At 42.7% G+C, this 27,924-nt stretch overlaps 1 protein-coding gene across 1 annotated transcript; it reads left to right on the forward strand.

Moving 5' to 3' along the window:
- Positions 1-1,158: 1,158 nt before the first annotated feature.
- Positions 1,159-27,320, forward strand: ets1 (v-ets avian erythroblastosis virus E26 oncogene homolog 1). Its single transcript, XM_080053470.1, has 8 exons — positions 1,159-1,479; positions 14,327-14,446; positions 15,120-15,320; positions 15,647-15,724; positions 16,436-16,681; positions 18,732-18,992; positions 23,484-23,602; positions 24,177-27,320. The coding sequence occupies exons 1-8, from the start codon at positions 1,413-1,415 to the stop codon at positions 24,390-24,392; spliced, it is 1,308 nt and encodes a 435-aa protein (XP_079909596.1). The 5' UTR covers positions 1,159-1,412; the 3' UTR covers positions 24,393-27,320.
- The last annotated feature ends 604 nt before the right edge of the window (positions 27,321-27,924 follow it).

The raw sequence follows: 27,924 nt of genomic DNA on the forward strand, positions 1-27,924 counted from the left end.
CATGGGAGGTGTTCCCTAATGGCAGTGGTTTGGTCAGAGTTGAGCCTTATACTGTGGCTATAAGAAAGTCCTAATCTGTCTCCACTGGCAGAGCACATTCTTGATTCAATTTCCAGTAAGGCAGGCATATGGGTCATTGTTCCAGATCCTTGTAGATAAGGAAGCACAAAAAGTAAAAAAAAAAAAAAAAGCAACGCAAATGGAGAATTTCCATTTATGGCTTTGGTGACAAGTAATGGCCTCATCACTGCCCTATGTATAAACCATGCACTGTTTTTGTACCTTGTTTTTCATCCAGACCAGGCATAATTGTAAACACAGCGTTGTATCTATTTTGCAAAGATGTTCCTCATTAGTTATAGCTGGGGCAGCTGTGTAAAGAAAGGAAGAAAAAAAAGACACAGTTGTTTTTTATTGATCAGTACAAGGTGAACAGGAAATACTCCGAGGTGTTTATGAGGGTGAGTTACAAGTTATGAGGAGGCCTGGACCTGCAGAATACAGGACAGAGACAGACGCTCCGCCATTGAGCTCATGGCTCCTCACACATAAGCTAAAGTGTTTGTACCCAGCTATTTTAAGATCTAAAACCAGCTCCACAGACAGATTGCTTCCATATACTTACCCTGATGTGAAGGCTATTACAGTCCTGTTTCGGAAAATGTTCCCTTCAGAGCTCACAATATATAGCATAGCGCGCTATGCTGTACGATTTGATGATAGGCCTATTATAACCTTATTTTCTTTGTTACAAAATAAGGTATAGTGGAGTTATTGAATGGACAAATGTGGGCAATAGTGTGCGATTAAATATTACTACAGTTATTTCTCAGGCTACTCAGCAGCTCTCTCCCTTTTCTTTTCTTTTTTCATCCCAGTGATTTGCGGGAACTTGTAGACTCCTATGACGTGAAGGGGTCTTGGTACAAGTAGGTTCTCACACGGGGAGGCACGGGGGAGGTGGTAAACGTGCGTGTGTGTGTGGGGGGGGGGGAGGGGCATTGTAATTGAATTGTGAATCAACTGGCAAGTCAGTCCCAAACACCGCCCCTTTCAGCTGTCGTCGCACTCCGGCTCCGTGCGTTGCAACGCCCCTAGCCAGAGAGATAGAGGGGAAGGAGTGAGTGAGTGTGTGAGTGAGTGAGAAAGAACGAGGAAAAGAGGGAGTGTGTGTACATGTAGCGGAGAGGGAGAGAGGGAAAGAACAAGATAAGTTGGTAGTAAGAGAAACTGAATTGGGTTTTTTTGTGTGGAGGTGTGAGAGGACAGATTTCAATTAGAAATCAGCCAGTAGAATTGACCGGGGGCTCCAGGAGGAAGAGAAGATTTTCCCCTTTATATTGTGTTTTTTTGTGTGTGTGGAGCTGTTAGAATAAACGAGGGACGCGGCTTTATTAAGTCACACTGGTCCGATGATCATGACGGCAGCTGTCGATATGAAACCGACGTTAACAATCATAAAGGCTGAAAAAATGGACGGTGAGTAAATATGCAACTGTTTCTGCGAGAGCTTTGACAGCTAACACGATACTAACGTTACTCCTAAATGTTCCCTTGTAACATATCCAGCTGGTGGGTGGGGGGGATTACGTTGATGTTAACCACAGTGATGATACTAATTAGATGCGCTAAGTGTGGGACATAACGTTCTGAACGACGAACGTGTTGGTTGCTCAATATTGGACAACACGCAACCCTTGAGAAAGAAAATACTGGAAAATCACGCCGGAGGCTCTACAGTCATGAAATAGCCTATAAAACAAGAATGGGATTCGTACTCATGTTGAATGAGTCAGACTCTGACCGGCATGCCTTTGCAATGTAGGCTAGTCTACTATTAGATGTAGCGTTCTTGAAACAAGGGCCAGCAAGAAAGAACAGGAATTCTTACATTAGTAGACTTTTATCAGAAAAGTATTTAATGATGTCATGTGGGTAACATCAATTGACTCATGAAACTGTTTAGCTCGCAGCCTACAACTATTATTGTGACATGTTCAATGTTGTGATATTCTTTCATGTAGATTGGATACTTTCAGAGGCTATGCATGCTTTAAACTCATCATGGTGTAGTCTAATTGCCTTGTTTTCCCCTCCAAACTTACTTTTTCCCTTTAATCAGTTATATGTTGTCACATTCTGTTTTGGATGTGTGTTGGCCTCACATTGACCATTGACACACACTTTGACATTTGATACTGTAGCTTTGATGTACATGTTTCTTCTTAAATAACTGCTTTGGTGTCAGTTGGGGACCTCCATCCTCTCTCTCTCTCTGACCCTATACTCACTCACAGTGCAGTATACTGGGGGAGCCAGGGCATTGTGCCCAGCCGGCCGGCATTGGGAGACGGGCAGCAGCAGTGCCTAATCATTCCCCCTCTCCACCAACCCCTATACTGTCTCCTCTACCTCCCTCTCCTTCCTCTCCGACTCCCCCCTCCTCCGCAGTGGTTTGAAAACTGACTTTTCCAGAGGGAAGGAGAGGCAGGGCTGAGGTGATGAATCTGCAGTGCTGAGGCTTGCCTCTCTGACCCCATTGCCTGGAAGACTTGGCACGCTCCAGGGGTAGTCCATGGGCACGTACTGTACAGGGAAGCCCACACAACCGTAAGCTGTGTTTGTGTTTGGCTTTCAAAACCTTGTGTGTGGTTTCACTTCTCATTTTATTTTGTATTACACAGAGTGATTTTACACGCGGTGGCATGTTTTGGACGATTTGCATTTAGCAGCTATTTACGTGAACTAATCCCCCTGTGCTTTTGCAGCTCAGGTGGCATTGAGAGATGCACTTATGCATCATGGAAATGTGACACTAATTTGCTAGTGTTGACCCACTAAGGGGGCTGTGACTCACCACATTAACCACCTTCGCCTTGCTGTCAGTACCTGCAGAGGGCCTAGATTTGCACATACACATCTCGCAAAACTCGCACAAAAAAAGTGCTGACAGCTGCAGTTACGTTGCCAAAGCGTAGCACTATCTTGCAAAACCATTTTGCAATGCTCGCTCCTGCTTACGCTCACTTGGGCGCACTCGGGTCAAATCCAGGCTGCCAAGAAGCAGTTCACAAACTTCAACATATCTTTTCTCTCTCTCTCTCTCTCTCTCTCTCTCTCTCTCTCTCTCTCTCTCTCGCACAAACACACCGAAACACAGACACACACTGTTCACTATTTGGTAGAACCATGCTTACATGATATGTTTACTGCCGATGTCCATGGCTGTTCCTAATTCTAATAAGGCACAACAGTGATGTTCTATGTTGCAGGCATGTACATGACCATGACAGGCCATTTTTACTTACAACTTGCTGGAAGAGATTTAAGTGCTCCATACAAAGCCAGTATACATTTTTATTTTATGTGTTGCATTATGAAAGTATAGCAGCTGTCCCAGTGGACTTGGCTGTCCTGGCTTTCCACCAGCATACACAGAGCTATGGTATTGGGGGAACCATCTTTAGTTATTTTTTTCCTTTTCTCCAAACACCTGCGAGAACATGCATACATAATCCACCAACGGGCTTCAGTGGCTTCTAACCCACCTTACTATATATTGTTTGTTTTCCTTTGCCACAAAAGTGCAGCCAGTGTCAGCTTACCCAAAGCCGGTCCCTTCTCTCTCCAACAGAGGCCATTCCTATAGAAGCCCTCGCACACTGCCAGGGTCAGAGAGGTGCACCCAAAAAAGGCATCTAAAGTCCCATGCAGATTTTATTCTTCCGTTCGGTTATCGTATTCAAGGTCTGGTACGCCACAATTACTTGAATGTAACTCAGATTATTGTGGTTTCTTCCACTTGTTCACCGGTACAGGTTTTTGGGGGGTGTTCTTAGATTGTGAAATTGAGGGCATGAAAGCACAAGTGTCTTATTTTTTTCTCCTTCTCTTGCATTGCTTAAGTTCCTATTGAGTGTTAACATTAAACTCAAGTAACACTGTCCGGTGGTTTATCCAAGCATAGATTTAATATTCAAGAAAGTTGTCAATCATTTACAATACACAGAGTTTGCCTGTCCTTGACTTGATTGAGTCGACCCTCTTTCACTTTTCCTCCTCCGTTCATCAGGCCTGTGGGGTCAGGGTTCAGTGACTGACTGGAATGTTTGTGAGCATGCCCTGCTGGGTGGCATGCATGGAGGCATAGAAGGAGCATGAGTGGGAGGCTCGCTTTTATCTGATCAAAAACGCTGCTTGCTTGTTGTAGCTGGCAGGCCTCCTGATGCTTCTTGCTGAGAGCCCTTATAAGGTGTCTCCTTCCACGCCCCCGCCACGTACAGAATGCACACAAGCACACACAGGCCAATGCCAGAAAGGCTTCACTGACTTCCCTTTGCCTCACCATGTTGGTATATTGTGGAGAGGGGTCACTTGTGCTAGAACGGAGGGTGTTACATAAGCCTCTGGGTTTTTTCTTTTTTGCTTCGGTGTGTTTGTGTCAGCACTCCTTCAGTAGCGCACTCTAATATATGCCAATGTTTGAGGGTGTGCGTGGCTTGCCTGGCAGCTGTGCAAACACTGTTTGGGTGATCCAGGCTTTCACTTGATGTGGTCTGTCAATGGATCAGCCAAACAGAACAGGCCGGTCACTACTCAGTTTTCATTCATCTGGTGTGCACCTTCTTTACCAATCTGCGGACGATACGGTTTGCCAGATCAAAAAGACCTGATTAGTCCAGTCCAGTGTTCAGTGAATCACCCGTATGCCATTAGGGATGGGTTTGACCAGGCCATGTCTGTGCCTAGAGGGGCAACAGATACCGGCTTCCTTAATGGGCCTCCCTGTGCTGGTCAGGCATGTCAACAGACTGGGGCGGACACCAGTGAGGTAGCTGTCTGTCTTGTGATGTTCCCCCAATTAGCTTGTCTTTTTTTCACTGATGCCACTGTGTTACAGTCAATGAGATATTCCCCCCCATTCAGTCAGCGTTTCATTCATGGCTCCTTCATTCATTCAGCACGTCATCTGCTGTGTTGCCCATATAAACATAAAACCATTATACTGCGTGGGTCCTATCTCGGCGCTTCCCTTGTGACTACACACGCCTTAATCTCTGCTTATAAAGCTTAGTCATAAAGTAAGGCGTGTTAGCACTAGATACAGCGGGCTGCCAGATAGAAAGCATATGGCGGAGAGAGAGAGAAAGACAAAGGGTTCAAGAGGGTTGGAGGGATGGAGAGAGAGAGACCTTCCAAAAAGGTGTGGTCTGAATGATGGTAGTGAATAGTCCTAGATGTGCTCAAAAATAACTAGCAATCAAAATAATCAGAGTACCTATCCTTGTAAAAAAAAAAAAAACACCATCAACCAAAACAGAGGAAAATAAGTTCCCTGGTTGGAGAAAGTTGTTTACGTAACGTACAACTCTTTTTTTTCAATCATTAATCCACCCACTCGCACCATTCCTACTCTAGTCTTCCTCCACCTCTGTTCCATTTGTTTCTTCCTTTGTTTCCAATGTGTTTCTATTGGCCACATGAGCTTCTCTCGTGGCTCCTTGATGTGGTCTGAAATAGTGAGTTCCTGGTGAGTGCACGTTATCCCTTCCCCAGTCATTCCTTGTTTGTAATGCCTGAGTCACGGCACTAGACGCCTGCTGCACCACACGGCACTGGCTGTCTGCTTGGCTGGAGTACTGGTGTCTGCTACCAGAACAGTTAGGCCTCTCCTCTCCCCTTTCCTACATCATCACCACCACTCTGACTGAACCCTAACTGGCTTGACTGCTGCTCCTGCCCCAAAATGGCTCCAGAACCACCCACGCATCTCAACATGGTCCTGAGTGCTTTATAGCTTTTTTTTACTCTATTCTCTTGTTGCTGTTTCTGATTTTTTATGGTTTCACATTTTAGGAGCTGTGTTTCCCATAGTGGAATGGAAACTGGGCTATAGTTTAGAAAACACACACGGCTGCTTTGAGAATCAGTCCGCTGTCCTGAAAGGCAGGTTTGCAGGTCTGTTTCAAACCACAGACTTTTTCAGCTGTCCTCAATGAGGCCATGTCACTCATTCTTTTTTGTTCAGTGTATGTTCCAGATTTTTCTTCCCCTGTTTTTTATCTTTTGTCTGCCTTTTTCTGCACGCCACCTGTTTTTGGAGTCAGCAAACTGTTTTTGTAATCAAGCGAACAAATGGGTCACAGCAGCAGCCACAGACTTTGTGTGTATTAGACCTGTGTCATCGGAGTTGTACTGATTGATTTGGCCGGCCAAAGCAAATAATGATAAATAAGGGTGTGTTTGGCTGGCTCTCCTGTATAGGTGTGACTGTATGGCGATTATGAAGAATTTGGCGGATGACAGTCAAATGGGAGGCACTTGTGTTCTGGCAGACATGGAGTAGGATGAGGTGTACGTTTCCTAGGCTGCCTTTGGAGTTTGGCTATGAGAGTAAAATAATCTAGATTATTTTGTCTGCCCACATGTCCAGAACATAGTGAAAACTAGACTATGACAATGTTTGGGTTTTAGAAATGGAATTCAGTTGATGGAAAATTATCGTTTGGCTTCACATAAATTCACGCTGACTGTGATGATGGGTTTGCCACCTTGATAATGTTTCTTTTCTGCATAGTTACAAGGTAGCAATGACACATATTGAGTCATTTTGAGCAGGAATTTTAAAAGATATGGTCATTGCTTTCATCATGACCAGTCACATTATGAAGCAGCATGATATCCCCACGAAGGCCAGTCATTCATTGATGGAGTGAGTCACAGCCTGTCTGTGTGTGCGTATGTGTGCGTTAAAGAGAGAGAAATAGAAACGGACAGAGCGGGAAGATAGAGAAGAGAAGGTGAGTATTAGTACACACATCTGCAATGATATGCACATGTTTTGGAAATCACTTCCATCTCTTGTTGCAAAACACTGAGTTGTAACTTTCCAGTTACCAAGTTCCAATTTGACATCTTTTAATCAGCAAAGTCAGCCAAAACTGAGGTGTTTCACATCATCATTAAGAATAACACACATATCTTAAACAAGATAAAGGAAGAGAGATGTGGCCAGATGTTTGATGTGTAATGTTCCTAGTAGCCATGGAGCTTAAAATAGAAGGGTAATTCATCATCTCAGGCTGAAACCATTTTGCCACTTAGACCACGAGTCATTTTTTGGTCACATAAGAGGAAAACAAGAAAGCTGTGAGAAGCACATTAGCGATTGTAAAACAGAGGTGGAATGTGAGGCACGCAACATGAAAAACAGTGCGGTCTGTGGGGAATGTATTTATCAAGTATCCATCTGTCGCCCTTAGCTTGCCTTCAAACAAGCAACAAGCTCTTATAGAAGATGTGTGATGTGTAATTAGACCCAGCCACTACAACGCTTATTGCACAAAAAGAATGGTGAGAGTAGCATACAATTCCATCAATGTGTGTGTGTGGGTGTGAACGTGGGGGCTGTGTAACGTCCCGGCTGTGTAACGTCCCACGGAACTCACACTCATCCAAAGGAACTTGGTTGCGGAATGCATCAGTTTGGACTCAAAATGGGGCAGGCTCCATGTTTTGTGGAAAAAATGCAACATGGAGAGTAAACTGTTTGTCAGATATGTTGTGTGTTTGGTTTAAGGCCTAAACAGTTCCCCCAGAGCATCCCCTGTCTGTTTACAACATGGATGGAGCCTGGGAAGGCAGCTATAGCCTGGATACAGCTATGGTAACACCACCTGCACTCTCCACTACAGTGCACTCGCCTGTTTCCTCCTCATGCCGAGCACTGATGGATAAAACCAGGCAGTCAAATCCCTTTTTGGACTGAGTAGTGCTTTCATTATAAATATTTAACATATATGGACGTTGAGGAAAACTATAAAGTTTTGGGAGATTTGTCAGATCTTTAAGCCTTTTCCCTCAATATTATTCACGTTTTCCGTCTGAAAGGAATACAGAACTCGGAGATTGTGCAATAGGTTGTTGTGAGAACTGCATTGCTGTTGCTCAACCTTTTAATGCTTGAGACATACCTAAAAAAACACGCCTTTTTGCCCCAACTGTTAAAGATCACAGAGCAACAAAGCAGTTAAATGAGCAAACAAGTAGCCAAATCTTGCTGAAACGGCCTTCTCCTCTGTTTCCCTCGTTTCGCAAGAATTTCCATAGAGCTTTTAGCAAAGAAATATGCTTAGCGTCTGTGGGCGATGGCGCGTATCATCTCAAACTCGGAGGTAATGTCGTATCAAGCGCCCGAGACTTTGGCATAAACAGAAGAGTTAATGCGCTTTTACATCACAAGCTAATATGATTTGGGAGATGGAGGGAGTGGAAGAAAAAAAGACAGCAAGGCATGCTACGGGGGTATTAGTCTCACTTATTGTCTGCTCCAGTAGCCGCTATGTCTGTGGTGGTGATGATCCCGGACAACTTTAGCTCCACGGGCTAAAGACAGATGTCAGCAGTAGTGGTCTCGTCTTGTACAACTGCTGCTTTACACCACCGCAGGCTTGTGCTTCAGGAGGGCAGCCAGAAGCCAGTGGTGAAGGCCTAAGAATAAAACTAGTGTTTCAGCACCATTTCCCCAGGATTGTGGGATGGTCCTCCTTGTTTGCCTGATAGATATCTTCGTAAGGGTACAACTGTGCTGCGCTGGAGCAAGCTTATGGGTCTATAGGTCTGAGCTTGCTTCTTCAAATTCAAATTCAAACCACTTTGGCGCAATTTGTTTGAGCAGCAGGTTGTCTTATACACAGAACACATGACACACAAGAACAATTAAACAGATTGAACACCAAGGAGCTTAGATGTATGAAGAAATCTATGAATATATGAACATAGTGTTAACCCTCTGCGTGCGCGCATATCTTTATTAATATCTCCCTGAAGATGTGGCTGAAAAATAAAATTAAAACATCATCTCAAACTAGAGGTCCTCCTGTTTCCGGGGAATGTTCTCGTGATACTGTCAGTCCCTTACAGGCTTAGAAAACACCGTGAGAAGCAAGACCCAGAAGCTCCCCAGCTACCACTTAGCTTGTAAATTGTGCATAGAGTATATACATAGTGTGAAAGTGGTTTGTTATTATTGTTTTTATATGTACTTAATGGTTTGTTTGAAACATATTTTGTGATGCTTCCTCTTTTATTAGTATAGCCTACATCCCATGAATCATTATATGTGGTTCAAAGTCTTCATTCAGTCTAATTTCCAAATGTTTTTTGAAATAAGTAGCCAATTATTTATATACACAATGGTCTAGGACATAAGTAGACCTCAGAAAACAAAGGCCTAATGTGTTCTGAACATTTCCATATAAAACACTTTGGTATAATGTATCTTCTTGCACATTTGAAATAGGTATTTATAGAAGTATGTAAAATCGGAGAAAATACCCCTAGACCTCAGAGGGTACTATATAAGTTAAATGTATAAAACCACGCTCACGTTAGCCTGAGCCACGGCCTACACATCTCTTTCTGGTCCTTGGCTTTGAGATGGAAATCAAAACAGTGGAGTGGCTGTCTGAACAAGCAGCCCTCTCAAAGCCAGACTGCCACCCTGCCCTCCTCCTCTTGCTCCACTGTAGCCCCTCAGCCACCACTTTATCACCCAGTGGCGCTGAATGGGCCCCCTTCATGTCGACCAGGTTTATGACCCCGCGTTCTCAGACCAAGGGTCCAGATACGCATCTCCATCAAAGGAACTCTCAGATACCGCCGTCACCTCTGGTCTGCCCTAAAGAGGCGATTATAAGCCCCCCTGGCAAGTAGCCAAGACCTCCTCTCATTTTATTCCCTGCACTGTGTTGTGATCCCGATGATATGTACCTGTATGCATGTAGGGGTATTCAGGAAGGGTGTGTGAGTGTGTGTGTGAGGCCTTTGTGGTATAGTTCTGAAATGTTTGACCCTTACCTGAACCCACAACTCACCTCGCTTTCCTCAGGAAGTGGCAACTTAGCCCCAGGAAATTATTTGGCTGCAATTGAACCCCCACCCCCCCTCCCCCCCATACACTCAGCTAGAAGGGCATAGAGAAGGATGCATGGAATACAAAGTGCTTTGACACTGATATAAATAAATGACTCTGAATTTGACTGAAGTATTTCACGTCTTTTCTACAGCTTTGTATAGCTTTTACAATGTCATCCACACAGCCGCGTCTCTCACTTCCCCTCACCAACACACACCCACTCATTGGATACACTCTATAGAGCTATATATAGCTCAATGGCATGATAGAAAGCATATTGTCCCCTTATTTGCCGGGTCTGGTTGCCTGCTCCGCTCGTCTGGTTGCATCACTTCTACTGCGAGGAAGCTGCAGCCCGGCAGCTTTATGAATGAAGCGAGTCTCTAACAGAGGCTGGGAGATGGCACTGATCCCACTGTGATGTCACTCCTGATGGGACAACGGGGAAGAGAAGGGATCTTTATGACAGACCTTCCCATTCATTCTTCCGTCTCACTCTTTTTCTCCGCTGTGCCCACCCCCGGGTTCTCTTCTCTCTGTGATGGGCTCATGTTACAGGCTGGTGGTGAGTCATCCCCTCCCTCCATCCCTCCCTCCGCCTCTCAGTCTCTCCCCTCACCCACGAGAGATGCTCCATTGCTTATCGTCCCCTTCCCAGCCCAACCCTGCCCTGCCTGTCCCAGCCCCGTAGACTTTGGCCCATGCAGAGTCGCAAAAATCCCAATTTCACGCCAACGCTCTGGCTAACTGGCTAACTGGCTGTGTGTGTGTATATGTGTGTTTATTTGGTGTGTCAGTTAAATAACCAAATAGAGCCTTCTTCTTGGTATAATGTTGGATTCCAATCACAAGGGGCAGGGCAGTGGAGGTGCACAGTCTGTCGGAGAGATTCCCTAGGGGAACATATCATCATCCCACTAAGCAGCAGCAGCAGCAGCAGCAGTATGTCCATTACTCATATCATGGCAAGAGAAGGAGTGGCTGATCAATACCTTTTACTGTACATTCCAGACTAAACATTAGTCTCACTTTATCACTGGGATTCTTAGAATAGATGCGCTTATTATTCCTTGGGCGTCATTAATAGAAATCTGTTGAATTTTTCTACTTTTCACTCTAGGGCGCTTTTTATATTACTCCGAGTCCTATTTGGTGAAATGCAAAAGCCATAATGTTGCCATGTGATTTACACCCACTCCCACATATCGTGAGCTAAGTGGATGGGACTCATCTTGTGGACAGGCCCGCACCGTCTTAATGTGGAAAGTGATGACTTGTGGATGCTCTAACTCTCGGCACACACTGACCATTCTCTATGTAATGGGACTCGAAGGCATTGAAATCCTATCAGGACTTCATCATTTACTAGAGATCGTCTAGAGATCCGAGCTCGCCTCTCTCGCTAATGGATGCACGCTGTACATTAGCTTCTGCCGCAGATAACTTTCATATGGATCATTCACTATGGAAACTGACCTATTATCGTCACACGTCTGCCTTTCAGCCTTTCTTTGTATCTTAACATTTGTAAGAATTTGATTCGGTAAAAAGAAAAAAAAAACAATGTGAATACATATCACATACCATTAATAAAGTTGACTTGTATGACTTGTCTTTGTAAAAACTCTTGCACTGTCACCTAACAGTCTAAACGTAGAATACTTTTGCTTTGAGTTGCTGCCCAACGTCCCACTTTGAACTATAGAGACAATTAATTCAATATAAAAACAAAAGATATTATGTGAATTGTTTAGATTTTAATTTAACCCTAACCCTAACCCCATAACCATGGCTCACATATTTGCCTCTTTAGAGTGCCTATAATGGTGATTCTCATGCACAATGGTTTTGAGTGTCTTTCTTTGATGGAGGTTTTAGTGCTAAAGTGGGTTTGAGTCTGTGTCGGCAAGTACAGGCGGGGCCTGGCTGATAAAAGCGATGGAGAGGGAGTGGCGTTAACGGTTCGAAAGTGCAGACAAACTCCACTCGATCCAGCTTAAATAAACCGCTGCATTTGGCCCTCCGCCTTCACATCAAAGCGCAGACTGTCTGAGCCCCAGTCCCATCTCAGTTTGCAACACGGGTGTGTTTTCGCTTGCACTATCGACACCGCTTAAAAGAAAAACGAGCCCAGCAGAGGCTTACACAACCTTACCATCAGTAGCAACTTGTAAACAAAGATGGCACACACAGTTCTCATTTTCATTGTGAAACTGTGTGGTTTATTTTAATGTGTGAACTGAGCTGTCTCTGACAATAGTTTTAATAGAGGTCTTAGGTGAGAATTTAAAACCAGTGTTTATTCTCAGCTCCTCCACCTTTCCTTGTGCTTCTGACTTGAATGGAAATCTTTTCTGTTTGTTCACCAGTGTGACACGGAGCAATATTTTATTACAGTCCTAATTGAATCACATGAAGAAGCAAAGAGCTTTTGTCTGCCCTCTGTCTCTGGCCTGTTAGGAGGTTGATTTCTTTCGGGGAGAGAGAAAATAGAGGGAAAAAAAAGAGAGGCAAAGAAGAAAAAAAAAGAAACTGCAAGACCTAATTTTACAAACAGCCAGACAGACATTGGTTACATGGGCGAAGGAGGGACAGCTGCTGTGCATTCCAGACAAGGTCGGCACGTCAGCGAGTGGTGAAAACAAGCATGAACTGTATGTTGCCCTCAGTGTACTGCTGGCAGATAAAAACCACCAAGCAAGTGGAGATGCCAGAACATCTGGGGTTTGACCAATGGTGGTGCTGTGAGAGGAGTGACACAACTTTTCCTCGTTGCCAGTTAGTTTGCCTGCAGGCCAAGCCTTTTGTGATCTGTGTTATAGAGAATTGTATTGGCACGCAATATTGGAGACATGACAGACAAGAAGAATGAGCGTAAAGAGAATGACGTTCTGCCAAAATCCAATCCTGTTTGAACCACTCGATTGTGCACCTTAACATGTTGAAACCCCCTCCAAAGAAACCCTGATGTGATCCTTTGAAGTTTAGCCTTACGCAGTTAACCCACCCAAGTTGATTAGACAAGATAATGCTCTTACAGATCATGATATATGTCTGTCTTTGTTGTGTAGATGAGTGCGGGCCCTATGCAGATTGAATGATAGAGGCATATCAGTCAATTGGAACTCTATGGGGCCCTTTTTTCTGTCTTTTTTTACAAGTCATTTGTTGAGCTTTGTCTGGATTAGCTTGTAGCAGTCTATTCTAGCATAGTGTCAGTGGCCCGGGGGTCTTTCCCCTTTCTCCCCTTTTATCGTCCCCTCCTGCCATGCCCCCCTTTACCCCCATACTTCTGCAGCCTGGTCAATCTAATTAGATGAGTGCGAGTCATCAGGCACTGTTTAAAGCCATCAAAGAGAGCTCTGTTCCGCACTGGGTTGCCCACTGGCTGTGAGCGGAGAACAGTAGGCCTAGTGTGTGACTGAGCCCCCTTCAGACAGCCCCCCCCCCCCAAACCCCTAACGCTTTTAGCCACCCGCCAGCGACCACAGTGACATCATCACCCCATCCCTCGACCCCTTGACCTCTCAGAATGTTTGACCCCAATGCTTGGTCCGGTGACAGTAGGCCCACTGTGCAGGGGCAACATGGCAGGAGGGCTAGCAGGGGTCATGGTGTGCGCTGATGGGCACCAGGCGCTACTCTCCCACCCAGGATGTGCAGGGTAGGACTAGGAGAGAGTTTAGTGTTTGTAATATTGGTAAATAAACCTGTGTGTTTTTGTTATTCAGAGTGCCAGGTGAGGGGGATTTGCCTTAAGACCCTGCTGCCTGAAATACGAGTAACTGTAGACAATTGTATAGAGAGAAAAAAAAAAGTGTTTGGAAGTCACTTGGATGACCTTCCCAGTTCAAACAACTGCAATTGTATATATACAGTATATGTGCTATTCAGCCTATGCTGAAAGCATTCTCACAAGTGTATCCTTGGGAACGTGCTTGTGCTTGTGACGTGCAGTGCTTCCTCAGTTTTTTAAACAGCTCAGATCCGACAGTGTGACAGCTCCTGTTTAAATAGATTGGCTCTGATACGGAGGCAGTGTCTGTCTAGACGGGATGTAATTGTTGAGCCGTGTTGTTGATCATGATCTGATACTGAACTTTGTTGATTTTCTTGTGCGTTTGTGCATTTGTACGTGTGTGTGTGTGTGTGTGTAAACCTAACTGAACCACAATCACAAGTCTCCCTTTCCCACCATCCCCTCTCTGTCTCAATTAAATTTCCTATTCAGTAAGCTTTATCGGCATGAAATACAATAGGATGTTGTCGCGGCTTGGGTTGTCAATAATAATTAACGCAGTATGTACTATTAGCATACTAGTAATTGCAGTCCCAAATGAAATAGATATTGATATTTCTCAAAATAACATCATAATCAATGTTCTTTTTTTGTCATTTTGTGATTGGCAGATCCGGAGTGTGGAGACGTCCCACTGCTAACTCCAGGGAGTAAAGAGATGATGTCCCAGGCTCTGAAAGCCACATTCAGCGGCTTCACAAAGGAACAGCAGCGGCTGGGGATTCCCAAAGGTAGGACTGATAGACATGTGTGCAGTCTTATTAGAACCCGTTGACATTTCCATTGGGCGGAAATTAAATTGTATCAGTTTTGAGCCCTTAAGAAAGCAGTCACATGTCAGGCATGCACACTCATTAGATCAGTTCACATCCGGGCTTTGCTTTAAATCATTTAGTGAAGGCATCTTTAGGAAGGATCCACACAGAAACCCAGTTATTCCTGAAATGGCCTGACATTGCATTATATACATTTCAGTCCTGTGTCAGACTGCAGCATCTAGGGAGTGCAGACAAATAGACAGTGAAATCATAGTATTTGCAGACTATGATTCTAGCTTGTGATTACACCTGCTGTTTGCATGCACCGCTGCCTCCCTGTTTGCTGTTGGTAGACTTGTTATGGTTGTAGATATATTAACCACAGTGGCGGTTTTGATAGTTAACCCGCCTAACCAAATAGCTAAGTTTTCTCACAGTGAAACCAGAGCAACATACACAATGTGCAGATGTTCACAGTGCTGGAAATTAAAGAAGATACAATCTAATCTGAATAGTCACAGGTTGTGATGAATGCGTAGTGCACTCACATCAGTCTGAATACACGGGCATGTGACATTTTCAAATTGTACAAATTACTATGTACACAACAGATAATATTACAATCACTAATTGTCATCATCTTCAGATCCCAGACAGTGGACGGAAAACAATGTTGTGCAGTGGCTGGCGTGGACAGTGAACGAGTTCAGTCTGAAGAATGTTGACTTTGACAAATTCCGCATGAACGGAGCGGGCCTGTGTGCCATGGGGAAGGAGCGCTTCCTGGACTTAGCGCCCGACTTTGTGGGCGACATCCTTTGGGAACATTTAGAAATGCTTCAGAAAGGTAAGGCCACATTGGTCTGAGGACACGTCAATATACTGATTGCATTTGTATGCGTTTTGTTAGATGTTCAGACAGAGATTTGAGGCTAAGCGACTTTTTATCTGATGTGTACATTACTTGAAAAGAAATTTGCACAACACAGGGTGATATCACTGCTTGCACCGATTCAGGACAATGTTGGCATTTTCTATAGTAACCGGAGCCAAACAGGATGACACAATTTAGCCCCGGGTCATTAATTTTTGATAACGCTGGATGCAGTTACATGATACAAGAAATCAATGAAGAGGTCACTGACACTGGTTCTCTATCTATTTTTCATGAAGAAGATACAAAGCATTACCCCAGCAATGGACTGACCTCCAACTTCCAGGAATCACGTTATACCTCAGACTACTTTGTCAGTAAGTACTCATCACTATCACGGCCAGTCACTGTGTAATAGCATGAGATGCCTACCTGAGGTATGAATGGAAGTGGAAAAACATATTTTTTTTTACCATTTCATAAATGTTCTTTTATCCTCATATGTGTTTTTCCATATACATTTTAAACAGTATATACACTATTGGGGATTTAATTTTGCCCTAAACGGGTGAGAAACCATACACTGACTATATGGTAACTTCATTGACCTTGATTTGCAACATACAAATGATAAATGTGAAAAAGTTCTAAAGTTAAGTACAAATAGTCTTGTTATATCCTCTAATAACAATGTAGGGTTGAAAGTTAGCATTTCCATGTATTTCAATGAGTGCCCAATAAAGGATTGATATGAGACTTTTTGGATATTGGGATACAAACTTTGATTTTATCCAAGAAAATACAATGTTTGGATATTGATCGAAGTAAAAAGCATTAAACTATGACCACATATTGGAAATAATAATAATTTATTACGTCCATCATACACACTCAGGGATGTGTTTTGTTATGGACTCACTATTCTCACACACAGTTGGAACCAGTTCAGCACAAAACGGATAATGATTCCACTCTCCTATACGATTGATCTTCCTCTTATGTTTTTTTTACTCCTTAAACTAACCCTTCTCTTCCTTCTGATTCTTCTCTCCACACTCGCTTCTGTGTGTGTGTGTGTGTGTGTGCAGGCTACGGCGTTGAGCATGCTCAGTGCGTCCCTCCCTCTGAATACTCGGAGCCCGGCTTCATCACAGAGTCCTACCAGACCCTCCATCCCATCAGCTCGGAGGAATTGCTGACGCTAAAGTACGAGAGCGATTACCCCGCCGTCATCCTACGCGACACACCCCTCAACCCGCTGCAGGGGGACTACTTCTCCATCAAGCAGGAGGTGGTATCCCCCGACAACATGTGTGTGGGACGCCTCAGCAGAGGTGAGGGGGAGGGGGGGGGGGGGGGGGGCGGTCACACACTCTGAGGGAATATAGTGGAGATTTAAGCACACTTTAAAGGGGCAGTCAGCGATTCTGGACAACACTTGTTGTCAAAATCAGTGAATATCTCCTCACGATCCACTATATGTTTGTACTGTGTGTCTGCTGAAACCAAATCTGGTATCAATACACAGCCTAAGCTTTGTAAACTGGAATGTAAAAGTAGGGTATGTAGATGAACGGTGCCCACCGTAGCTAGCAACATACAAGTTTACATAGCCTAGGCTGTGTATTAACTCTGGATTGTATTGCAACACACACACACACACACACACACACACACACACACACACACACACACACACACACACACACACACACACACACACACACACACACACACACACACACACACACACACACACAGTAAGTACAGGTAGCGGATTGTGAGGGGATTTGCCAAACTGTGATTTTGACAACATGCATTCTCCAGAATCACTGACTCCACCTTTAAGCATAGTTTTGATAAATGTGTCCGCATGTGTGTATGCAAGAGTGCGTGTTAGTGTTTTCTGTGGGTGTTGTGCATGCGTGTGATTGTGCTGAAGCTACCAGAATGGTGTCATGCCACAGCGGTGTGTGTGCATGTATTAGATGAGAAGAAAAGCAGGCACTCTGGTTGGTTTGTGGTTCGAGCAAACCCATCTCATACACTCTAGACTGGGTTGGAAAAAAACAAGAAAGCCCTATTGTTTTTGTCAGGGTGAAACACGAATCAAAGCCACAATGTTCTCTTGCCGCCTGTCCTTTATGTAAAACATATCATGTGGTGTAACCTTAACGTTTTTTGTTTCTCCTTTCCTCGACTCTTCTTCTGGGTAAGGAGATAGAGGTGTCATCCTCCGTTAGTAAGCGTGGGGGGTTTTCTCATGAAACTGTTTGCTTTTCTCAATGCGCAGCCTTGTTTTCTCTCTCCCAGTGATAGTTTACAGAGGATTTAGCAGCGTGGTTTACATTTGTAGCCATAAAGCTAGGATTTTGTTCTCACAAATCCCCAGCTGTGTAAATGAATAGCATGCAACCATGTACACTATTCTAGCCTCCTACCCCACGCTCTAAGCATTTGCCTGCAAGGTATGAGATCCAATCCCCCCCCCTTTGCATCACACATACCAAGCTTTTTATCCGCGCGCTGTCCCGTCCCAACGTGGGAAAGTATTTTGTAGCACGGCTGATGTGCCACATGTGGCTTCAATTTCAGCAACTGAAGATTTGCGGCATCAATCGAGGCGCTGCATTATCTGTCATTTGATAATGACTCCCCCATTTTGAGACTCCTCTTATCTTTCCCCGAGGTCAAAAATAGCAAGGCAATTTGTGTGATTGTCTTCCATTTAAAATCAAACCCAAATGGTGGTTGTAAAAGGGAAATGAGGTGTGAAATGGAGAGAGATGTGGCACAGTACAGAAGAACTATATAGCTCAGTGAGTATAAACATAAGGGGTTGTTTACGTCGCTTTCATGAATATTGCTCCTGCAAGTCAAGGGCCTCAGAAAAGTTACTATAAAGATTAACATTCTGATGCATTGAAGAAGCACCTTGAACTAGGGTTGGGCCGTATGTCAGTATATACTGTGCAACAGTAGACATGTTGCGACTGGTAGCAATGCCGTTTATACAGCGGAGAAAAAACAAGTACCACTAAAAGATGAAGGATGCAAAACAGCTGCCTACTATTAAAGCCAAAGATGCTTATGGCACATCCACCAATTTAAAAAAAAACAAATAACTAAACCTTAAGCTCCCTAAATTGTATTTGCCAATCTACTGTATATTTTCTCTAACGCATTTGTGTGGTGCTTTTATATTACACTGATTATGAAAACCAGTTAAGTGATATGCACCTGCTAACCTAAAAAAAACGTCAATCTTTAAAAAATTGTGTTTATTTGTCTTAGCTATAGCTATACAGCGTTAAATGATTACTATACATTTGAACACTAGTTTATTTATTTATTTCATATCATCCTTTTTTTTTCCTTCCACAGGTAAACTGGGCGGCCAGGACTCCTTTGAGAGCATCGAGAGCTTCGAGAGCTGCGACCGCTTGACCCAGTCCTGGAGCAGCCAGTCGTCGTTCAGCAGCCTGCAGCGGGTCCCTTCGTACGACAGCTTTGACTCTGAAGATTACCCCACCGCCCTGCACGGCCACAAGCCCAAGGGCACATTCAAAGACTATGTGAGGGAGCGCTCAGACCTCAGCAAGGATAAACCCGTCATCCCGGCAGCCGCACTGGCAGGCTACACAGGTGAGACATCCACAGGTCACAGTTCATATGGTATCGCTTTGTACTTGTTTGCTTTGTGCCACCTCTACAAAGTGCACTGGCATTCTTTCTTTTTTTTTTTTTTTTAAATAGGCTGCATGATTCATAGATTTTTTTTTTTAATGCACATACACACACATAACAAACACCGAAAAAAGGAATTGTGCTGTATCATTTTAATTACCTTTTTCCAAATGTCATGGGAGTCACAGGCATTATAGTTACAGAATGTATTGTTATTAACTATACAAGAGGTAGGATACAGATAGATAATAATGTTGCTGTTTGAATATTCTTGAACGTGTCTTTATGCCACCAGCAAGTTTAAATATCTCGATGTTGACATTCACTTTTCTACATTATGAAAACAAATAGCACAGTCTTGAATTTATTTCAATTGCCATAAAAAACCAAAACAAGACATCAAAATCTCAATTGAAAATGTTAACAAGTATTTTTCAATTAATATTTTGGTCAATGACTCTGCAAATGAAACTCAAATATTATTTGCAAGACTATTATCTTCTCTTTTTCTAATGTGTGACATATTCTCCAAAAATTCAGACTTGTGTGCCATCAACCAGTTCTATAAGGGATGGCATTCAGTGCAGCTGTTACACACTTGTTGATGCTCTGCAAAAGCATGGGTGCCTTAATGCACCACTTTTAGACCAAAAGAGAGAGAGAGAGAAAGAAAAAAACAGCACCTTTTACCCTGTCTGGCAGACGGAGTCATGCACATTACAGGAAACAAAATAGATTTTGTTTGTATCTTTTTTCTTTTTCTCCCTCTTCTTTTCTTTTTGTATCTCTCTCTCTCTCTCTCTCTCTCTCTCTCTGTCTCTCTCTCTCTCTCTCTCTCTCTCTCTCTCACACTCTTTTGTTCACTTCTTCACTTCTCATCTATCTCCTTGTTATCTGCAGCCCGCATCTCAACCTATTTTTTCCAGGTCGTCCTAGCAACGCTGGTGAAATATAGAAATGATGTCTGCCCCTGCACATAACACCAGAGTAAAAATTATCGCGTGCGCCATCTTCACATTTGTACACGCTCAAAAAGAGCCTATTTTTGTATGTTATACAAGTTCAATGAGATATTTGGAGATATATGCAAGCTCTTCCAGTGCAAATGCACTATTTTAGCATCTGTCATGGTTTTTGGTCTGAAAAGGGTGCATGACATATCTGCTACTGTTGATACTTTAAACACACACCCGGATGTGTATGTTAACACTGAGCCTTAAATGCTGCTTCAATGGTTATACAAACCAAGGCACATAGGAAACTGATTCAGATAACTTTTGACAACTGTCTCTTTATGTTAAAGTGTATTTCAACAAATGAACATGCTTCGAAATCATGCATTGCAAAACAATAAAATCCATAATAAACCTTTGCCGTTAGAGGGTTGAGTTCCAGTTGAGTTTTTATGACTGCTGAACAGTTACAGTGTAGACAGTGAATCACCTCTTAACGCTCTTGTGTGGACCTTCTCAGCTGTGTTTAAATTATAGTCACAAGGCTGCCAGATTGCCAGCATTTAAAAAAAGGGGGATCTCCAAGAATATTTCTCAATGTCATTAACAATGCATACATGAGCTATGAACCGACTGTCCCAAACTTGGTATGCACAAGATAATTGGTCATCCGTATGGTTATTATTTCTAAAGGCACTTGTAGAACAATGAGTCATTCATTCGTAATGATCTTGGAAAAAGATGTCATAATGTACATGTAATCACATACTAAAGGGTAGGACACAGTCTGAAAGCCCCTCTAGTGACAGAAGTGGAATGAAATTAGAAACTTAAAAATCAATCAATCAAAATGAATACGGTACACTAGCCGATGTCGTCAGATGTAAATAGAGCTCCCGGAACGAGCAGATAAACATTTTGGATAACTGTGGATGACGTCTGACCATGTATCAGTTATCACAAGAGGATAGATGACTCCAAAATGAGCGCATGTGTGGAAGTGTGGCAAGTGTTTTCCAGCCTAATGCATAGTAAAGTATTCTCACAGAGGGGAATGCTTTTACACAATGGCGAAAAGGGGCAAGATGGGGGGAAGATGAAAAAAATAAAAACATCACGCTAAGATACCACAATTTTCCTGAAGGAGAACTTGTCCGGCAGTGGCTGTTGTTAGTGAGCAGCAGTGAGGAGAGTGCAGTGCTTCAAAGATTTGTAGTGTGTGTTTGTGTGCGTATGTGTGGGTGGATGAAGGAGAGGAAGAAAGAAAGAGAGAAAGAGAGAGAAACCTTTAAAAAAAAAAAAAAAAAAGAAAAAAAAAAAGATTCAAACCTCAAAATAAAAACAGGCTTTTTGTAAAATTCCAAATTGATATTTATGACTACTCGACAACTTGCTCTGCTCGGTTTCCTGTCCCAGGCACCGGGTTTACAGGTGACACTCGAAGTGAGGACAGGGAGCCCGATAAAATGCAGAGAGATAAGTGAGACAACTCGACTCGTCAACTCCTGTGGTTTCCTGTGACAAGTTGCTTTTTGCACCTCTATCTACTTTACACAGTATCACTGATCGGCCTTAAAAAATAAGTAACTCTTAATCCGTGTTGTGGTGCTTTGTTTTGTCTTTCCTCCCTCTCCCTGCCTCAAAAGCATAACAATCTAATTAATAATATTGGCAATATTTTTTCTTTTTTTAAGTCATTCATCAAGTTAAAACACTGTGCATTAGCACTAACCATACCCCTTCTCCCTAGCTGCATCCACAATCAACGCCCGGCTTTCTTGCTAAAGCTACACATGCTCGAGACTCATTTAGCGTGCCACGGGTCAGATACTTAAAGCTGCTGTGAATGCCAGCCCCCCACCCTTTCGCTACACTGTATGCTTTTTTCAATGAGGCCCATTGTGCATGGAGACTTGTAACATATTTTTGGAAACTTATTATTTTTTTTTTTGTCAAACGGTCGCCTACATTCTGGCGTGAGAGCACAGGGGGTGGAGGGGCTGGTAAATGGGCACTATATATCGCCCTTATGTGGGCTCGCTGTTACAGTAGCAGCAGACGTTTGGAATGCGAGTCAAAGCTTTTCTGTCTGAAAGAGACCCAGTGTTTTGCACGGCCACTTATTTTCCAAAGTCGGGCTGGCTGTTGTCATGCACCTTCTGCGATCCCTAGCAGGAGGGAAAAGAGCGCTTGCACCATTTCAAGTGTTCAGCCCACACGTCTGCGTCCCTGAAAGCGTGTGTTTGTGTTGTGTATATAAGGGTACGTTTGGTCTTTTCTGAGGCACTCGAGAGGGGTAACAGACTTTTTGCTCGTCTTCAGTTTTGCTGAGGCGTCGTGTGCTGCATAGGCAGGTGTGATATCGACATGGAAGCCTCAAAAAAGTGGGTGGGTTATAGTGTGTATAGCTGAAAAACCACCAGATTAAAGTGTACTGCAATGAATCTAGTTCAGAGATAAGATGAAACTTTTTTTCTTGGTTATCTTTGTTCTGCTGCTTTCCCTCTATTTTTCCACGACATGTAATGTAATACGCTCTTGTACTAGCGCTGGCGTTCCATTTTTACCGGTTATTACATTACTCTTTATTCATCATCTCTATCGTAACACTTCAGATGACTTAGCAACCGCTATCTTTCTCTCTCACACACACATACACACACACACACACACACACACACACACACACACACACACACACACACACACACACACACACACACACACACACACACACACACACACACACAGTCTGTATTCAAGTCCCTAAGATGTGCTCCCGAAGCCTAAAGGCAGGCCCCCTTTAATTTTAAACTAGTGATTTCATCAGCATGGAACTCATACAGACACAGGCTCGGTATTCACATGCTGCAGACACAGGGTAACTTGCAGACAAGAGAAGATGTGATGAATGGGACTGTATTTTAGGCGCACATTTGGTTCCATTGCTGTGTTTCAGTCTGACCCAGATAAGAATGTTTACTTTGTCCCTCTTCAGACATAAGTGAATAATTGGCATGCCTATTTAACATTTACACACATAACAGAAGTTTACAGTGTAACAACAATGTATTTCTCCTTTGGACCAGGATTTGACTTCTTTATGCATCCTTTGAGTTTATTAAGAGTATTTAAATGTTGCCCTTTCATGCATTGTGTCACACTGGAAAATCTTCCTCTTCCACTTACTACACTCAGGTTTCATTTGGCATCATCGTACAATGATGAAGTGTATTGTTATTGTATGTGATACAGTGTGTTGGATCATTGAATTATGTAGGACAAGAGTATATCAATTGAGGCTGTACCCTGAGTCTGGATACTAATTACATTTCCCCCTGGAAGTCACACTTTATCTTATTTAAATCCACACACCAACCATTGTCCAAACCAGCAACAATGTCAATTGACAATTCTCAGTGTAAACGCCTATATACACGTACAGTGTATCTTATTTTAATGGAAACTGTCTGTCCCTTCCCCGTGTGTTTCTTAGGCAGCGGCCCCATCCAGCTGTGGCAGTTTCTACTGGAGCTGCTGACCGACAAGTCGTGCCAGTCCTTCATCAGCTGGACAGGCGACGGCTGGGAGTTCAAGCTTTCTGACCCAGATGAGGTGAGAGGTCGCGGCCCTGCCGGTCACTGCTACACAGGCTGGGAGGTCCTAAGCAGTTAGCCAGATGAACAAGATGTCTTCTGACTTTTGTGAAAACGTGTTGCATGTCTTGTTAAGCTCCATCAATCTTTTATTTATTTTTTTTGGAAGGGTTAGCTAGCTGTGCTGATTTGGCATTAGTAGAGTTTAGTTTTCAAGTGTTGCACTTAAAGTCGGAGTCAGTGTTTCTGGAGAACGCTTGTTGTCAAAATCACTTTTTTCATCAAGAACAGTGAATATCCAGTAATCCAGTGTTAATACACAGCCTAGGCTTTGTAAACTGGTATGCAAACAAAAAGGGGCCAACCGTAGCTAGCAACATGCCCGCTTACGGAGCCTAGGCTGTGCATTTACACTGGATTTTTTTTCAGCACACACACATACGTACAGGTAGTGTATTGCATGGAGATATTCACTGATTTTGACAAAAAGTGATTTTGACAAACAAGCGTTCCCCAGATTCTTTGACTCCACCTTCACAATACAGTAGTTTATGAATCATCCTGACCCTCTTATCCCTTCCTGTTGTTTTAAGGTTGCTCGGAGGTGGGGCAAGAGGAAAAACAAGCCCAAGATGAACTATGAGAAGCTGAGCCGCGGCCTACGCTACTACTACGACAAGAATATCATCCACAAGACATCAGGGAAACGCTACGTCTACCGCTTTGTCTGTGACTTAAAAAGCCTGCTGGGGTACACGCCCGAGGAGCTTCATGCAATGTTGGACGTAAAGCCCGATACGGACGAGTGAAAAGCAAAGAAAGGAACAAAGGAAGTGAAGACGAAAGTCAAGGTGCCACATGGACTGTGGCTCATTTAAAGTGGTCTTAACTGTTTGATAGAGTCGGAAAACCAGTATTGTTTTTTTTGGGGGGGACCAAAATGTTTGTAATGACTATGGTCTTTGTCTATTTCAAGCTCCTGTCTCTCGGACCATGTCTTAAAAAAGAAAGGCACATGCCAAAAGCCTGTATTCATACCCTGTTGCATTTGAGATGTGTGTGTGTTTGTGCGTGTGAGTGTGTGTGAGAGCGTGCATATGTGTTATGTGTACCGATATTATTTAGCAGCTCAAGGCAGATGGAGTGCAATCGTAGAGATTTCAGGTTCCGATCTATCTATGTAGCAAAAACGTGGAGACCAGAGGACCGCGACAGAAAGTCTGAAAGAGAACCTAAAAAAAAGTGAACATTTCAAAATGATCAATTACATTGTTGGGTTAAGCAGAGAGCGGGTGGAAAGTTAAGAAAAGAAAAAAAAGCGGTTTCCAAAATGTAAAAACTGAACTAAGAAAGGTGTAATGTCATATTTCCGTACATGCTCACTGTTTCTCTGTGGCAAAGAGATAGCTTTCAGCTTGGACCAAAAACTGTTGTTTCTGATTTGTTTGAGGAGCGTATGCTTGTGCCAGTATTATGTTATTGATGTCTTGTACACCCAATGTAAATCGACCAGGCATATATTGGAAAACCTTTTTTTTTTCTTCTGTTGTCAATGAAGGTATTGCAGTGGAACCAAACATTTAGATTGCCACGTTTAACTGTTCTGTATCTCTTGGAGCCTTTGACTGAAATGTGCTGATTCGTTATCAGACAACACTATAGACATGCCGGCCCCGCTGTGCGTTTGTAGGGTGTGAGGACCCGCTGAGATTACTCATAGCAAGAGTGTCTGATAGACAGACAACTGAAAGTAGCCGTTGCTTTTGAAACTGATGCTTTCACCCTTTACGTACATGTTTGCTACCTTGTTAGAGACACATATTGTGACTGAAACTTGTGCATTTTTTTTTATTTTTTTTTGCATACACCACCAGTATTAGCAAACTGTAGACAATCTTATGTGGGGAAATTCAGGAGTCTTTGGTAAGAAGAGTTGTGTAATGTGCAGATTAGATGCATAATTTGTCGGTTCACTGTCCATGTTCGTGTTGCTTTAGAAGTCTTGTTTTTCAGTCTTGTCTTTTTTTTTTGCCCATATGATAAAATCACAAGTGAAGCCGTTGAAGTGATTTTACAAAATCCTAAGAATGTCATAATTTTTTATTTTTTTTTCTATTTTATATCATGCAGTACATTTTGGTCGTAAAAGAAGCAGCTGCAGTATAGTGTGAAGGTACAATGCAGGCAGAAGGGACAGGCAGTAGTGAATACAAGAAATGACGAGAGAGAGAGTAGCAAGTTGTCTGGGATAGACGAAAGGGACATAGAGAAGGTAGAGAAAGACTGACAGAAATGATGCAAGTTGGCGCTGCTTTGAGGTTCACATTACAAGGCTAGTGTGGTGCACTAGTGCTTTCAACTGAAACCTCATCGGGAATAGCGACATTTAGGACTAGTAGCATAGACATTTGTATTTCATTTTTAACTTGTGTATGAGTTCACCTACAGTATATGTGTGCAGTTTTGCTCAGAACATACATGCATAAAGAGTTACTGGTTCCGCTTGAGCAAATTGGCAGCAGTTTCCTTTCCGAACAGTGGGAACAGTGGCGGTACACTGGCCTTATGGGAAATGCCAAAGTGGAATAATCATCTTAGAATACAATGTTATTGTTTACAGTGGCTGAATGTTACCCATACGAATGACAAAATAGCTTTTTTGAGATGTCTATTTGTACAGATTGTATTTCATAATGCTTTATTGAGACCCAGATTAACACAAATAAGCAAGAGACTAAAGCAGGAATAATAACCAAAACCCATGTGAGGTCTTTGGCCACAGTGCTTACGGGGATCGTCCTCAATGTTGGAAGACAGGGACCGAGTATTCTTTCATGTTTTTATGTTGACTTTTCTTTTATCTTTTCTATTTGTTGGAAAGCACACAGCTTTAGGACACAGAGAAACACCTTTGCTGATTCGGGTTTTCCCACTGACTGTAGAAAAGAGATGTTTGAAATGATTGGTTGGTAACAAAGCTGGCCCACTTTCGTCAAGCGCTGTCTCACAAACCCTAACCCAAAAAATACAACAGATTCATTAGTAATAAGCTGCACTGTACTTTTTTTTTCCTGCATGTTAATGTCTTATTTTGTACGGGCTTTGTTTTCTGTTGTCAGTGTTTTATGTTAGAGAGAGAGCTTTACAGATTTTGTCAGTACCCTGGAAAAAGTTTGTCTTTATTTCCCCCATTAGTATGGTTGGTTCCATAAGATTAATGTGCTAAAGGAAAAAAAAACATTGTTACGTAAATTGTTAATATTTTGAAAATAATTTTGTCAGGAAATATAATATTATTAGATGTCACAGATTACAATCTACTGCAGGTCTTCTTGAGTATTAATGAACCTTAGTCGGGCAAGTGTATACACACCAGTAGTTTGTGGCATATACATATCTCAGAATGGATTAAGAAGGAAAACCTTTTTTTTTGTTTTGGATGTTGTTGTTTTTTTTGTATATTTTATAGTGTCTCTGTATTTTTGTTATGAGATCATTTTTATTGTATTTAGTTCACAAACATTTTGAATATTTTTCAATAATTTATATTTTATAAAGGACAAGAGACGCAGACAGCTGGTGCTTTCATGGGAATTTAAAGGTAGCGCAGGACAAATAATGTAGCGATTTTTTTTTTTTTTTTTTTTTATACAGACCTGTCTGCTCGAGAGAGAAAAAGGCTGATGCTGGCCCATCAATGATTTCTGCTGGAAAGGTTTTATAAACTGTAGCTTCTATTTCTAATATGTACTTAATGTACTTAAAAAATGTTATAAAATATATGTGAACAAAGATTTCATGATTGTGTGTGGTGTTTTTACATGAATATTATGCAACATAACATTGACATACAATAGCACTATATACTAATATCCTATACTACAATTTACACTATGCTTGTTTTGCTGTGCGTTTTAAGTGGTATGAAGATTACCGTTTCAGGAAATTCGACAGTTTTGTATGACAGCATAGTGCTATTTTATACTTATTTTACAGGAAATCTTGTGGTCTCAAGTGTAATGTTGACTTATTCAACTCAGTGTTCCTAAAGTATTGCCTGTTTGTTTGGCTGTGATAGATGTTAAAGTGGTGCAGAGTAGAGTCCATGTCTACAGTGGCAGTCAAACAAATCTGTCTATTGTTCAAATCACCACACTCTGGACCTTCAAAGGGAACTTGGGTTCCCTTTGAAATACATGCGGGCGATGGTGTGTCCCAGTTTTAACGAGTCTGTCCCATGTGCACTGATGAGGTGACGTCAAAACAGACCAGGGCCCATTCATGGGCCTGTAACCCCAGGCTCATATAAATTCCACTGCAGATAGAAAACATCTATCTAGT

The sequence above is a fragment of the Ammodytes marinus genome (genome assembly GCF_949987685.1).
Source record: "Ammodytes marinus genome assembly, chromosome: 3".
In the NCBI taxonomy this organism is placed as follows: Eukaryota; Metazoa; Chordata; class Actinopteri; order Uranoscopiformes; family Ammodytidae; genus Ammodytes; species Ammodytes marinus.